Below are 14581 nucleotides of genomic sequence, written 5' to 3' on the forward strand. Positions count from 1 at the left end.
CTAACAACAATCCGTTGTAGTCTAGCTGGTCAGGATACTCGGCTCTCACCCGAGAGACCCGGGTTCGAGTCCCGGCAACGGAGTTCATTTTTTTCCTCTTCGTCCTGAATTATTTTCCACGTGGCAGGAGTAAGTTGTTACTCCATTATTTTACCTTTTTTTTTTTGGATCCTCGCTAGCTTAAAATTAAAAGCTTGACGTAAAAAGCGTGACGCTTGCGAAAGCCGAGGCGTGTGGTGAGTTTGTTTCCCATGTGGCCTCAAGGCCCTCTCACGCCTTTGTCTAAAAGGCAAGCAAATTATGCGACATCTATTCATCATTTTGTTCGGACTTGTTGTTAATTATTTCTCTTTTTACCTTTTTACTTTTGTTTGTAAAAGTGGAATGTGAGGTAAACATATCATGTAATTTACTTTTACATACACAATAGAACATGTAATAATACCTTTGCATTTAGACATTTAGACACCCTCAAAATGAGATCTCGATTTCAATCCTCCGTTTAAGATAAGTTAAACTTCTTAAAAAAAATGCCTTGTTTTTAGTACATGTAAAGATATCTATACAAAGTAGTGGTATACCGTATATCTCTTTTTTTTTTTTACAAAGAATTTGGAACAAAAAAAATTGGGGTTGACTTGCGGGTGTGGGGGTTAGTGTAGGGCGACAAAGGCAGAACATAAAACGCGTGTAAAAGCAAAGGAGCTTTTCTGTGTGGACAAAGGAGCATAAAAATGTAAAATATGAGTATTTAAAAGAAGAGCATTTAAAATTCAAGACTTCAAGAATCCTAAGAAATAAGAACAAGACACACACTTCGCTGTTCAGGTCCGAATCATTAGTCACCACTGCATGCGTATTTTTTTCCTTTAATTATTTTTGTACATAGACAATTAGACATGTACACTCATTATTATCCATGTAATATATAAGTGCATAGTTAGAAACCGCATTAAAAACTTCAAAATTTAAACAATTTAGTTTAAATCGCTAGAGTACAAATTAAAGGTTGAAATTATCCTTGAAGTATAGTTTATTGAAGTCGTTGGTTCAGTTTTTTTTGTGGGAAGTTAAGAAGTACAAAAAAGTTAACCAAAGAGAAGTCAAAGTTCACGTGGCCTAGCTAGCTGGTTATAGCTACTACGTCAGCCGTTGAACTAAAAAACAACTTCGTCGGACAACGAAGCTTCAACCACATGCTTAGATAAGTATAGTACGGCCAAAATTAAATCACATTCCATCACTAATAATAATTGAGGAATATTTTGCTATAAAATGTCTTTCTTGACTTCGTCAAGTTCGTTCGCATTATGGTTTGGAAATTCAGACATATACATCTTTCTCTCTGTATACATATAATATATTTTTTTTGTTCTTTTTGTAAACTATATAGACTATCGTATGTATGTAGAGCGTCATGACTAAATTTAGTGGTTAAAAAGTGGCAGAATGAAAATCCATAGATAATACAGTATATAATTTGATTCCGAATTTTGATTAGCGAGAGGACTCCTCAACTTCATACTGTTATCACTTATCAGATCACTTAGACATGAATGCGCAAAACTATTTAAAGCCACCCATGATTTTACACCTACTATACGCACTCCTTCGTGACTATGACAAGTCGGCGAGGTTATTCATGGAATATTGAAGTGACCATGTTCTGAAAGTTGTGTGTAACAAACGTAAGTGATTTAGTTTTTATCTGAATTGACCACTATATGTTTATGATCTACTAGTTATAAGTTTTGACAACAGAACATAAATCCATGTATAACTCGATTACTTCGAATTTTTTAACTTGAGTTTTTTTTTTTTTTGTGGTAATCATTTTTTAACTTGAGTTTGTGTTTAATAATAGAAAACATTACATATTTTCCGAACGCTAAATACAAACATTTTTTTTTTCTATTAGCATTTACATAAAAATGAATTTAGTTAAAACATTCAAAATATTGTTTGATTTAAAAGAAAACACGCATTTATAACATGTAAATGTAAAATATAAATGCAAAAATGAATGGGTTGGATACACGAATCTCAGTTTAGAAAGATTGATTCTGGAAAAATAAGATTTGTAATCTTATTGAAATATTTTAAGAGTAAAATATTCCAACTATTTTATGCTAAATGTCGGTTTTTCATTAAGTAATGTTGTTTAACAAGTCAATGCTTTATTAAAAATCCCATTTAAATTTTCTTTTACAAATAAATGAGTCTTAATTGTAAAATTTAGATATGTAAACTTTATATCATTTTTATATATGTGTAAAATTTCATATTATATCAAATTCACCATTGATTAAAATTATCATTCATATGATATATATCTTGGAGGGGTTAAATCTTTCATCATCTTTTGATATCATAGTAAAATATACTCCCTCTGTTTTAGACTACTTTTTTAGACTACTTTTTTTGTTTTACAATATATGATGTTTTGAAGAAACAATTCAAGTTCTTATGCAAAACATTAAATTAAACAGTTTTCTGACTATTTATATTCTGCAGTAAATTATATCATTGGTCAAATTATTTTTAATAGATATTAATTTGTATTTTTAATATAAAAAACTCAAAATTAATTACTTTTTTTAACTTTGTGCTTTTATCTAAAACATCTAATATTATAAAACAGAGGGAGTATATATGTATATATTGTTCGGGTGATTTCCCATTCATCAATCATATCATAATACATGGATAAAACATCGATTTGCTATCTCCTAAGAGATCGATGGTCTACACACATCTTAACACGAAAACTCTGCTAAGAACCACGGTATCGAATCGCCTCTTTAAACAACTCCAACAAATATGTAACATATTTTTCTCGCGATGCTGAGTAAAGATAAATATAACATAAAGATAAATATCATCTTTAGTTAAAATAAAACAAAATTTAAGTATAAATAAGTAGAATAAGTTTCAACATTAGAATTTGATTTGGTAGAACACCGAAACCAAAATCTAATTATAAATAAAAATATATTTTTTATAATATTTTTATTTAATTATCAAAATTTTGAGACAGGGAGTGAAACTGTTTCACTGAAACACTTAAGTATACACTCTACCAAAAAAAAAAAAAACACTTAAGTATACATATATAACCGCATTCGCACGCCAAAAATTAGTGGGAAAGATTGGATTCTTTGAGTAAAGATTAGGACAAAATTAAACCCCACATTTAAGAAATTGAATTGAAAAACAAAAGTTTGATGATTTCAAGAATCAACACAATGAGTATGTTTGAAGATACAAATGACCCCACATGCGTGCATGTGTTCATCTAAAAAAAACCTTTAAACCCATCTCATTAATCTCTTAATCTCGAGATTTTCAAATCTCCATCATCTCTTTCCTTTTCTATTTCACTATCGATTTAAAGAAAATATTCTAAAGCAAACCAATAAAGAAATTATCCAATTAACTCACAAATTTGCCTTTATTTTAATTATAATGGTTTGTTGTGGTATATGGTCCCCCTTCTTACATGTTGTATATTCTCGTATAAAGGAGCTGGTAACTTCTGCTTAGCTGTGTTCTTTGTCTAGCTGGGTTTTTGGGGTTGGGCTCTTTTCTTTTTATCATTATTTTTGTTGAGAAATAGTTTGAATTTGGTGTTGCTGATAAGATTATTTGAGATTCTGGGTTTTTAGTGGTTTTGTTCAAGGGATCTGTTGTTGGGTTTAGGTTAAATTTCTGGAGTTAGTTCTGTTACTGAATGCGGAGAAAGGAAGCAGCTTTAAGTGTTTGAGTGAGATTGATCTGTTTCAATTGTTATCTCGATCTTGGTATCAACGGATGAATCCAAAGTTTCTTTCTTTCTGAGAAACTCTGTACATTAGGGTTTTGATTTTAGTTGGAGGGACTTTTTTTTTAGGGTTTTGAAGGCTCAAACTAATTGCCTAGTATCTTTGTTGAATTTTGGTGAGAGAAAGCATGGCTTGCATGAAGCTGGGATCCAAATCTGATGCTTTCCAGAGACAAGGCCAGGCTTGGTATATTCACTTGATCTCTCTCTAATTGTATTTATGTTCCAAGTTTGTGCTTCTATTTGAGTAGACTTGGTCGGGATTTGAGACCATGGTCTTTCTTTAAGGCAATATCAGCATTACTGAGTCAAACAAAGCTCATTCCTTTGTCTGACTTTGTCTAGTTGTGTTTTGGTAATTGCAGGTTTTGCACAACTGGACTTCCAAGTGATATTGTCGTTGAAGTTGGGGAGATGTCTTTTCATCTTCACAAGGTACAATTTGTTTAACTTGAGCAAGACAACAATCTCTTCTTGAAACACTGTCTTATATTATTGCATTTATCTGGAATAATTATTGGTCTTCTAGAATGTTATGTCCTTCTCCGGCATTGTGTTTTATTAGTCTTGTGGATAAAAAAATCGATACTGCTGTTCTTCAGACTTTGCTTTTTAGCTCTTTATCTTCTTTTAATGACTAATCACCAATGCGAATGGTTATTTTTCTCTGCGGTGTCTTTCTTTGGTTCCTACAAAACTCAATTCAGTATCTGTAGTTTTAGCAATGCCTTGTTTCTATATTATGAGAACTCGTGACACTTATTGTAGAAATCAGTCTCTACCAAGCCTTCTATTTGAGAAAGAATGTTGTTGCTTGCAATTTCTTATACTTTTATTTTAAATGGCTATCTGCAGTTTCCCTTGCTCTCTAGAAGTGGAGTCATGGAAAGAAGAATTGCAGAGGCGTCAAAAGAAGGGGATGACAAATGTCTCATTGAAATTTCTGATCTTCCTGGCGGAGACAAAACGTTTGAACTAGTCGCCAAGTTCTGCTATGGTGTGAAGCTTGAACTCACTGCTTCGAACGTTGTATATCTCAGATGCGCTGCTGAGCATCTCGAAATGACTGAAGAGTATGGGGAAGGAAATCTTATTTCTCAAACTGAAACATTTTTCAATCAAGTGGTCCTCAAAAGCTGGAAAGACTCAATAAAAGCACTTCAAAGCTGCGATGAGGTCCTCGAGTATGCTGATCAATTGAACATTACCAAGAAATGCATTGAGTCACTAGCCATGAGAGCATCTACTGACCCAAACTTGTTTGGATGGCCAGTTGTGGAGCATGGTGGGCCCATGCAAAGTCCTGGTGGCAGTGTTTTATGGAATGGGATAAGCACCGGGGCTAGACCTAAACATACTAGTTCAGATTGGTGGTACGAGGATGCGTCGATGCTTAGTTTTCCTCTTTTTAAGAGACTCATCACGGTCATGGACTCCCGAGGCATAAGAGAAGACATCATTGCTGGTTCCCTAACCTATTACACAAGAAAACACTTGCCTGGCTTAAAAAGACGACGTGGTGGACCTGAATCTAGTGGTCGTTTCAGCACTCCTTTGGGCTCAGGGAATGTACTGTCCGAGGAAGAGCAGAAGAACTTGCTTGAAGAGATCCAGGAGCTTCTCCGTATGCAAAAAGGTTTAGTTCCAACCAAGTTTTTCGTCGACATGCTTCGAATCGCCAAGATTTTGAAAGCAAGTCTGGATTGCATAGCGAATTTAGAGAAGAGGATAGGAATGCAGCTTGACCAGGCTGCGTTGGAAGATCTTGTAATGCCTAGCTTTTCTCATACTATGGAGACCCTGTACGATGTTGACTCTGTGCAAAGGATCTTGGACCATTTTCTTGGGACAGATCAGATTATGCCTGGTGGGGTTGGCTCTCCTTGTTCTTCAGTAGATGAAGGGAATTTAATCGGATCCCCGCAGTCAATAACACCAATGACAGCGGTTGCAAAGCTGATCGATGGCTATCTTGCTGAAGTTGCTCCTGATGTCAATCTTAAGCTTCCAAAGTTCCAAGCTTTAGCTGCTTCTGTTCCTGAATATGCCAGACTCTTAGATGACGGACTCTATCGCGCAATAGACATTTACCTAAAGGTAAGACTAGAAAAAAACCATCAATCTTCTGAAATATCGAGTTTCTTTCTATGAGCCATTAAGTTTTGTCTTCTTTTTATGATTTGCAGCATCATCCATGGTTGGCGGAAACAGAAAGAGAGAATCTTTGCAGGTTGTTAGATTGCCAGAAACTCTCTTTAGAAGCTTGCACACACGCGGCCCAGAACGAGAGATTACCGTTAAGAATAATCGTGCAAGTGCTCTTCTTTGAGCAACTACAGCTCAGAACCTCTGTAGCTGGATGCTTCCTGGTTTCAGACAACCTCGATGGCGGATCAAGACAGTTAAGAAGCGGAGGATTTGTAGGAGGATCAACCGAAGGAGGAGGAGGAGGAGGATGGGCAACCGCAGTAAGAGAGAATCAAGTCCTGAAAGTTGGAATGGACAGTATGAGAATGCGAGTTTGTGAGTTAGAGAAAGAATGTTCCAACATGAGACAAGAGATTGAGAAGCTCGGTAAGACGACAAAAGGTGGTGGTTCTGCAAGCAATGGAGGCGGTAACAAAACATGGGAAAACGTTTCTAAGAAACTTGGGTTCGGTTTTAAGCTGAAGTCACATCAAATGTGCAGTGCTCAAGAAGGTTCTGTATCTAAGTCTAACAACGAGAATGTGAAGATAGAGAAGCTAAAGGATGTTAAAGAACGTCGTGGGAAGCATAAGAAAGCTTCGAGCATTAGTTCTGAGAGGTGATTATGGTAAATTTCCACGGTTCAAATGTCCAGTTTCAGCGTTTTGGACATTGTGTGCATTGTAGGCTTGTAATCATCATGTTTTCTTTTTTCAATTGATTATGTAACTTTGACGACCATCTATATTTTGTCATTTTTATATTTTTATTTGAACCTCTAAGAAAATTCGAAAGGGTCAAATATTGCTGATAACGAATATATTAATTAACTTTAAAGAAATCAATTTTCCATGATCACAAGGATTATTAAGATAAGGTTTTTGGCTGTGTTATAAGTTATAACAAGAGTTAATTTTTCATCATAATTACGTTCTACTTCAGGTTTCATTTTGTTTTCACTAATCATAAAAAATGGAAGCAAAACAAACTTTTCAACTTTGTTTTTTTTTTAACATACTTATTCCTCTAGAATTTATTTTTCTAATTGTCTAAAAACGTGGTTTTCTCATTCATGAATATCATGACTATACTATATATTTTCTTTTCTTGCATCTTTTTGGGGAGTTTCAGATTTATTTATATTCATGATAAGGGATCAAGCCTTTTAATTAATGAGATGCAATTTTTTTCTTTAATTTTCCCTTATTAATAAATATAATTTTGAATGGGTAATCAGTAGCTTAAATTAGTTTATTTAGAGTTAAGAAAAATGGTTAAGTAATTAAAAATAAAAATCTCGAAGACTTGAACTGACCAAAGAAGTTTCAGCCGCCAGCTTGACCCAATTAAAAAGCCCATATTAACATTTTAATTTTTCTTCCCTTTGTTTTTTAATTTTCCTCTTATTTTAATTTTTCCTCAGTTTATAATACTTTATTCTCTGAAATCTGAAAAATCATCTCTTTTATGTTTTTCCGTTAATTCGTGGAGTCTCTCGATCTCCGTTCTCATCAGATTTCAAAACTCTCCGATCTCTGATTCCGACGAGATATCAGTCTCATTGTTGAAAGAGATCTGTTCAGATACGGCGTGAGAAATGGATAGCGGCGACATTGAAGAAGCCGGCGGTAATGGCGAAGAGGAATTCCGGTCAGGACCACGTCTCGGCGGAAGCAAATACAGGCCGGTGGTTGCGCACGATAGAGCGGTTGTTGAGATGTCCTCCATCGATCCTGGATCTTCTTCCTCTTCCACCCTCAAGTAATTTCTTCTTTTTGTAAAAATTCGCCACTAATTTTGGGAACTTCATTTTCGTGTGATGTTAGCATAATCTTGTCTGTGTACTGATTACGCTTCTAAATTGTTTTGAGGATGTTGACATTTTCGTTGATGATGATTGTGTGTTTACTGATCAGTAGAAATGGGATGCAATTTGGTTCGTTTCTATGATTTTAGGCTGCTAGGTTGTTTACATTTTTCATTTCGTAGTTCCCTTGTGAACGGATAGTTCTGCTGTAGGATTATCCAAAAATTTGATGCTGAAAGTGACGTTAGCTTAATAAGATTTGCATTACAATTTTGTATCATTTAAATTTGCTTCAATCACCAGTTGTGGCTGAAGTTGGTCACATTCGTAAATGGATTGCATAAGTCAACAAGATCATTTTTTTTTTGGTTGCTTTCTTACTGCTCCTAAGAGAATCAACTTCTAGTTTAAAGAATCATATGGGCGCAGGAATATTCTACACTTTACCTTGGCAAAAATTGAAATGTTTCAGTCTTTTGTACCTTTTTTCATCATGAGTGTCTCACATTTGTAGGTTTTTGACAGGAACATAAAAGTAGTTGCACCAGGAGACATGGGCGCTGGTGTAAGGGGACCAGAAGATGGAGTCAATGGCCATCAGAAGGAATCCAAGCTGGAATTATTTGGTTTCGACTCTCTTGTGAATATTCTTGGCTTGAAGAGGTACATGCGATCTTATTTGTTTTTTACATTAGAAAAATGAGCTTACTGTAAATGATCTCTTGCTTTTGTTAATCACCCTGTTTTATTTCCCTCTGAATTGAGTCAAATGGATAAGATACTCAATAGAAGTTTCCTGCTTGTTGAAACCTTGTGTATTATTTCCCTGGCTATGTATACTCAATACGCGTGTCTTTTTATATATAAAATAGGAAGGAACTTTCTTTTTTCCTTCTAACGTGGAAATGTCATCTTTTACCTAAACTAAGCTTTACACTTAATCAATTCAGCAGTTCAGCTTTGCCATGAAAGTTCATGTTTTCCCATGTTCAACGAATTTCTCTTTCAGTATGACAGGGGAGCAAATTCCGGCACCATCTAGCCCTAGAGATGGGGAGGATATCTCCATCACGCAAGGGCACCCAAAGGTACCTTTATATTCCCATTAGTTTCTCACTGCTTTGTAAATCATACAATTGATGATTCCTGCCAGGCTGTTCTGATCTAGCGCTTCTCTCTGTTTTCTCTAAAGAAAAAGACTTTCAAGTCATCTCAGGCTTAGTCAAGAGAGGTATAGGAGAAATTTTAGGGAACACTCGAAAACAACTTAAAAGTTAATACCTTTCTACCCTGGCGATGCAGGGGCACGTCAGGTCTTCAAGTGTCATGCACTAGAATTTCCCCTTTTCTTCCTCCAGTTTTCGCTCCTTTTTTGTTTGGAAACGTTTATAAATCATTCTAAATTTTAAGATGCGCAAACATTTTCTGTATGGAAGTATGATCTGTTGCATTGGTGCATGTAAAAGTGAAGTTTTCTTAGGTATTCTAGTCTGTCAGAGTTTTTTTCCTAGTTTCCTGTAAGGATCTTTTTGACATGCGCATCATCTATTACTGAATTTATGGTTTTCTACAATGTTACTTTATCTGTAACTTTTTGCAGCCTCCTGCTCTCAAGATGGGTACAATGATGGGAGTTTTCGTTCCCTGCTTGCAAAACATATTAGGAATTATATATTATATCCGTTTCACATGGTAAGACTGCAACGTCCTTGATGTTTGACAAAAGACTGCAAAATCATCATGGCCTGCCTTAATCTGTTCAATATTCAGGATTGTTGGCATGGCTGGTATCGGACAAGGCCTAGTATTGGTATTGCTTTGTGGCTTATGTACATTCTTGACGACAATATCTTTGAGTGCTATTGCAACAAATGGTGCAATGAAGGTAATTCTTTTTTCTGTTATATCACCTAAATTTTCTTTGAATAAAACTGTGAAACCGTAATTAAAGATATTCTTCCCTCTCTTGGGTCTCTCGTCCATAGTTGGCACCCCTTATTACTTTTCGATTTCTTTTGTGATTGAACGGTAGTTAGGACATCAAGTTTATTAATAACTTTTGCGTTATCTCAGGGTGGAGGACCATATTACCTCATTGGTCGCGCTCTTGGTCCGGAAGTTGGGATTAGCATAGGTTTATGCTTTTTTCTTGGCAATGCAGTTGCTGGAGCTCTGTAAGTGTAAATCCCGGATCCTTTCAAGGAATCTACCTTGGAAATAGTCTTAAGCTTGACACACATATTGCTTTATGTTGCTGGTGCTCTGTTCAGTTTCACATGGTTGCCAAGTGCTTCTATTTACTACTTTTTCTGCTTTCCTCCTTATCGTTGTAGGTATGTTTTGGGTGCTGTGGAGACTTTTCTAAAAGCATTCCCTGCTGCTGGGATTTTTAGAGGTATTAGTTAGTGTGGAACTTGTAAGAATTGAAACCCCATTGAACTAAAGCAAAGGGCTACTAGGACTTCTGAAAACTCTAAGTACTGTGACTGTTTTTTATTTACTCTATTATTCTTATCTAAGCCACCACTTTATCGTGCTAGTGTTGACACCTGAGATTTGTTTCATTAGTTTGTTGGAAGTGGCAAAACGTTTGTGCAACCTGAGATTTTATCATGCTAGTTTTGACACCTGAGAATTTTTTTCATCAGTTTGTAGGATAAAAACCAAACAAAAGACTATATTATTAATTACCAACTTCTTAGTTTTATTTGACAAAAAGTTCACTTGTTTTCCCTGAGGAAATAACCTATAGCCCACAAGTCGCATTAAGTCATTTAGCTGTGTTTCATTTTTAATTGCAGAAACTATCACAAAGGTTAATGGAACAGCAGTTTCCGAATCAATACAAAGCCCGAACTCACATGACTTGCAAGTTTATGGAATTGTTGTGACGATCCTTCTTTGCTTCATTGTGTTTGGTGGCGTGAAGATGATCAATCGGGTTGCACCTGCTTTCCTTGTACCCGTTTTGCTCTCTATCTTCTGCATATTCATCGGGATATTTTTGGCAAAGACAGATGATCCTGACAGTAAGTTGTTTCTTTATATTGTTGGAAACAGGCGTGGCGTTTATTTTTCGTTGAGTCGTTAACCTTCCTTTTGTTCCCTTTGTTATGATTTGAACAGATGGAATTACGGGCTTGCGGTTAAAAAGTTTTAAAGATAATTGGGGTTCTGCTTATCAAATGACAAATGATGCGGGAATTCCTGATCCAACTGGAGGGACGTACTGGAGTTTCAAGTGAGTAACTTCCAGAAATCTATTTATGTTAATGATAGAAAAACTCTAGTTATGGTTTTAAGTTAATGAAATAATTTTATCTGTTCAGTTTTTACTCTGAAATCTATTTACCGTTCTCTTTGGTTGTTTTCAGTGAGCTGGTGGGTCTATTTTTCCCTGCTGTAACAGGAATTATGGCTGGTTCAAATCGATCAGCTTCACTTAAAGACACTCAAAAATCAATTCCTGTTGGTACATTGGCTGCCACTCTGACCACAACCTCACTATATTTGATTTCTGTGTTGTTTTTTGGAGCTGTTGCGACCCGTGACAAACTTTTGACTGATAGGTAACAACTCCTTCTGTGGTTAATTTTTTTGTTTCGTAGCTGATCTGTTGTGTTTTCTTAGGCAGAAGTGTCCTGGAGAAAATGCAAAAACCCACTTATCACTTTCACTTTCATGTCTTTAGCATGGTTAAACTTGAAAGAAACTAAAAATGGCTTCATGTTCTGAATATACTACATAAAACTACTAGGGGTCTACAAAAGCTGTACTTTTCTTAGTTTATATGTCAGAATAGATTTATCATGTCTGGCCGCAGAGACCTGTTCTTTTAAGCATTTCAACACCTAGCTTACACCATGAACTTTCTTTAAATTAATGCAATGAATAATTTTCCTCTATTGCAGGCTACTTACTGCTACAATTGCTTGGCCTTTCCCTGCCATTGTTCACGTTGGAATCATACTTTCAACCTTAGGGGCTGCTCTCCAGAGTTTGACAGGGGCACCACGGTTACTTGCAGCTATAGCAAATGATGATATTCTCCCCATCCTGAATTATTTTAAAGTTGCAGATACTAGTGAACCTCACATAGCGACACTCTTCACAGCATTTATCTGCATCGGATGTGTTGTTATCGGAAATCTGGATCTTATCACACCGACTGTGACCATGTTTTATCTTTTGTGCTATTCGGGAGTAAACTTGTCTTGTTTCCTACTCGATCTTCTTGATGCTCCAAGTTGGCGTCCACGGTGGAAATATCATCATTGGAGCCTTTCCTTTGTTGGAGCCGCACTTTGCATAGGTATGAATTTTCAAATACTCACGGAGAAAGTGTCTTTCGCAATCTTTCTATGTAGTCCATTCCTATAAAGATTCTGATTGAGTCTACCACGTGGCTTCTTATCTCACCTGAATCCTGAGATGTGTTATTACAAAGCCTTGTTGAGTTTTTCATTTTTTTTTTTTCTATTGTTGCAGTGATCATGTTCTTGATTTCTTGGTCATTCACTGTGATTGCCATTGCACTTGCAAGTCTTATATACAAATACGTTGGCCTAAAAGGAAAGGCTGGGGACTGGGGGGATGGTTTCAAGAGTGCATATTTTCAGTTGGCCCTTCGTAGTCTCAGGTCACTCGGAGGTACAAACCTGCCATATCTAATTTTGGTTATTTTTTTTCTTGTAACTAGTTGTTTATATAATACAAAATCTCTAAGTTCCATTATGCAGAACCTGCCATATCTAATTGGTTCATTATTGAAGTTGAATGGTCCATTTATTTAAAGCTAATCTCATGTACTGTCATTTCTTCTAATTGCAGCGAACCAAGTGCACCCAAAGAACTGGTACCCAATTCCCCTTGTTTTCTGCAGACCGTGGGGACAGCTTCCGGAAAATGTTCCGTGTCACCCTAAGCTGGCTGATTTTGCTAACTGTATGAAGAAAAAAGGTCGTGGAATGTCGATCTTTGTCTCAATATTAGATGGTGACTACTATGAATGTGCTGAAGAAGCAAAGGAAGCTTGCAAACAATTGGCCACCTACATTGAGTACAAGCGTTGTGAAGGTGTAGCTGAAATCGTTGTAGCCCCAAACATGACCGAAGGGTTCCGTGGGATCATCCAGACGATGGGACTCGGAAACCTCAAACCCAACATCGTGGTAATGCGGTACCCTGAGATCTGGCGCCGAGAAAATCTAACAGAGATTCCATCCACATTTGTTGGAATAATCAATGACTGCATAACAGCAAACAAAGCAGTTGTCATCATCAAAGGGTTAGACGAGTGGCCAAACGAGTACCAAAGACAGTATGGAACAATCGACTTGTACTGGATTGTGAGAGATGGTGGTCTCATGCTTCTTCTCTCACAGCTTCTTCTGACAAAAGAAAGCTTCGAAAGCTGCAAAATCCAACTCTTCTGCATAGCTGAAGAGGATTCAGACGCGGAAGCACTCAAAGCCGACGTAAAGAAGTTCCTCTACGATCTCAGAATGCAAGCAGAAGTAATCGTGGTCACGATGAAATCATGGGACATAAGATCCGAAGGAAACAGCCAAGAAGATTCATTGGAAGCTTTTGATGCAGCACAAAGACGAATCTCAGATTACTTGGGAGAGATCAAGAGACAGGGTTCGAATCCGTTATTGGCAAATGGGAAACCGATGGTGGTGAATGAGCAACAAGTGGAGAAGTTTCTATACACAATGCTGAAATTGAACTCGACCATACTCAGTTACTCGAGGATGGCCGCGGTGGTTCTGGTTAGTCTCCCGCCACCTCCGTTGAACCACCCCGCATATTTTTACATGGAATATATGGATTTGCTGGTGGAGAATGTGCCAAGGATGTTGATCGTAAGAGGGTATCACAGAGACGTTGTTACTTTGTTTACATAGTTCAATCTCATTTTATACCCACCAAGAACATCAAAAAGCCTGCCCTTCAAGGTCAGTTCTTTTTTTTTTTTTTTTTTACAGTTTCTAATATTTTTCTTGTAGTACAGTGAATTCCATTTTGTTGAAAAGAATTGAATTGAATATTCCTGCGAGCTATATAGTTGTTTTTTTCTTTTTCTTTCCATATTGTTTTTGCAGATAGAACATTTCTGAGGTTGTATTCTGAAACAAGTCAATACATTTCCCTCTCATGGATATGGATATCTCCTGACTTTTGGAAGATTTTGAGATAATTAGCTTCATCTAAACACCTATGTTACACCCATAATTTTCCATTATATATGGTCACCACCGCTCACTTATTTTTCATGTTTTTAAAAAAGATCTTCAAAATTACATGGATTATTCACCAGAGGTGAAACGAAAGAAGGATTTGTTAACAACATTAAAGATTAAAAGAAAGGCAACTATAATTGCAGTTTAGACTCTATTTGGTCGTTCTCTTTTCAATGTCTCTTAAACCGTAAATCATAAACTAGATAGTAAATATGGTTGTTGAGTTTTGTATCAACAACTGTTGTCTGAAAACAGTAATGATTTTAAAGAACAAAACTGTGCCGCTAATGTTGAATCCAATAGACCAAGCAAAGCAAACTTTGGAAAAAAAACCGTAGCTTGTTGTAAGTCTCTCTCTCACCGACGCTTCTTTACTTCTCCATGCCTTGATTGCCTTTGTGGCTTATGTACATTATTTTTCAATTTTCAACTTCTGTACGTATCCCTTTCAAGTACTCACTGAACTCTTCCTTATATACACTTGAAAGTCTTATATACAAATATGTTGGCCGAAAAGGAAAG

At 36.3% G+C, this 14581-nt stretch overlaps 2 protein-coding genes and 1 non-coding gene across 4 annotated transcripts; all 3 read left to right on the plus strand.

Moving 5' to 3' along the window:
• Positions 1-10: 10 nt before the first annotated feature.
• TRNAE-CUC lies at positions 11-83 on the plus strand. Its single transcript has one exon. It is a non-coding gene; the product is annotated as a tRNA-Glu (tRNA).
• A 3413-nt stretch (positions 84-3496) lies between these two features.
• LOC9326932 (BTB/POZ domain-containing protein At1g30440) lies at positions 3497-6794 on the plus strand. Its single transcript, XM_002890824.2, has 4 exons — positions 3497-4007; positions 4186-4255; positions 4676-5917; positions 6007-6794. Exons 1-4 carry the CDS (start codon positions 3949-3951, stop codon positions 6628-6630), a joined length of 1995 nt encoding a protein of 664 aa, XP_002890870.1. The 5' UTR covers positions 3497-3948; the 3' UTR covers positions 6631-6794.
• A 650-nt stretch (positions 6795-7444) lies between these two features.
• LOC9326933 (cation-chloride cotransporter 1) lies at positions 7445-14206 on the plus strand. Of its 2 annotated transcripts, XR_002329178.1 has the most exons (14): positions 7445-7768; positions 8340-8477; positions 8824-8902; positions 9415-9506; positions 9585-9699; positions 9888-9988; positions 10148-10209; positions 10616-10843; positions 10941-11055; positions 11189-11383; positions 11726-12126; positions 12303-12464; positions 12645-13774; positions 13922-14205. XR_002329178.1 is itself a non-coding variant. In XM_021011251.1 (13 exons), exons 1-13 carry the CDS (start codon positions 7605-7607, stop codon positions 13721-13723), a joined length of 2931 nt encoding a protein of 976 aa, XP_020866910.1. In that variant the 5' UTR covers positions 7445-7604; the 3' UTR covers positions 13724-14206. The 2 variants fall into 2 exon arrangements, 1 of the variants encoding a protein (XP_020866910.1); XM_021011251.1 differs by having other exon boundaries at positions 12645-14206.
• The last annotated feature ends 375 nt before the right edge of the window (positions 14207-14581 follow it).

This window comes from Arabidopsis lyrata, assembly GCF_000004255.2.
Source record: "Arabidopsis lyrata subsp. lyrata unplaced genomic scaffold ARALYscaffold_1, whole genome shotgun sequence".
Classification (NCBI taxonomy): domain Eukaryota; kingdom Viridiplantae; phylum Streptophyta; class Magnoliopsida; order Brassicales; family Brassicaceae; genus Arabidopsis; species Arabidopsis lyrata.

What these genes read in the sequence shown, in the direction of transcription:
- LOC9326932 (XM_002890824.2), top strand. Translation starts at nt 3,949, where the DNA reads ATGGCTTGCATGAAGCTGGGATCCAAATCTGATGCTTTCCAGAGACAA. An exon ending in TGTCTTTTCATCTTCACAAG is followed by an intron (nt 4,256 to 4,675) that starts GTACAATTTGTT and finishes GGCTATCTGCAG; the next exon opens with TTTCCCTTGCTCTCTAGAAG. An exon ending in CAATAGACATTTACCTAAAG is followed by an intron (nt 5,918 to 6,006) that starts GTAAGACTAGAA and finishes TATGATTTGCAG; the next exon opens with CATCATCCATGGTTGGCGGA.
- LOC9326933 (XM_021011251.1), top strand. Translation starts at nt 7,605, where the DNA reads ATGGATAGCGGCGACATTGAAGAAGCCGGCGGTAATGGCGAAGAGGAA. An exon ending in GGGACGTACTGGAGTTTCAA is followed by an intron (nt 11,056 to 11,188) that starts GTGAGTAACTTC and finishes GGTTGTTTTCAG; the next exon opens with TGAGCTGGTGGGTCTATTTT. An exon ending in TGGAGCCGCACTTTGCATAG is followed by an intron (nt 12,127 to 12,302) that starts GTATGAATTTTC and finishes CTATTGTTGCAG; the next exon opens with TGATCATGTTCTTGATTTCT.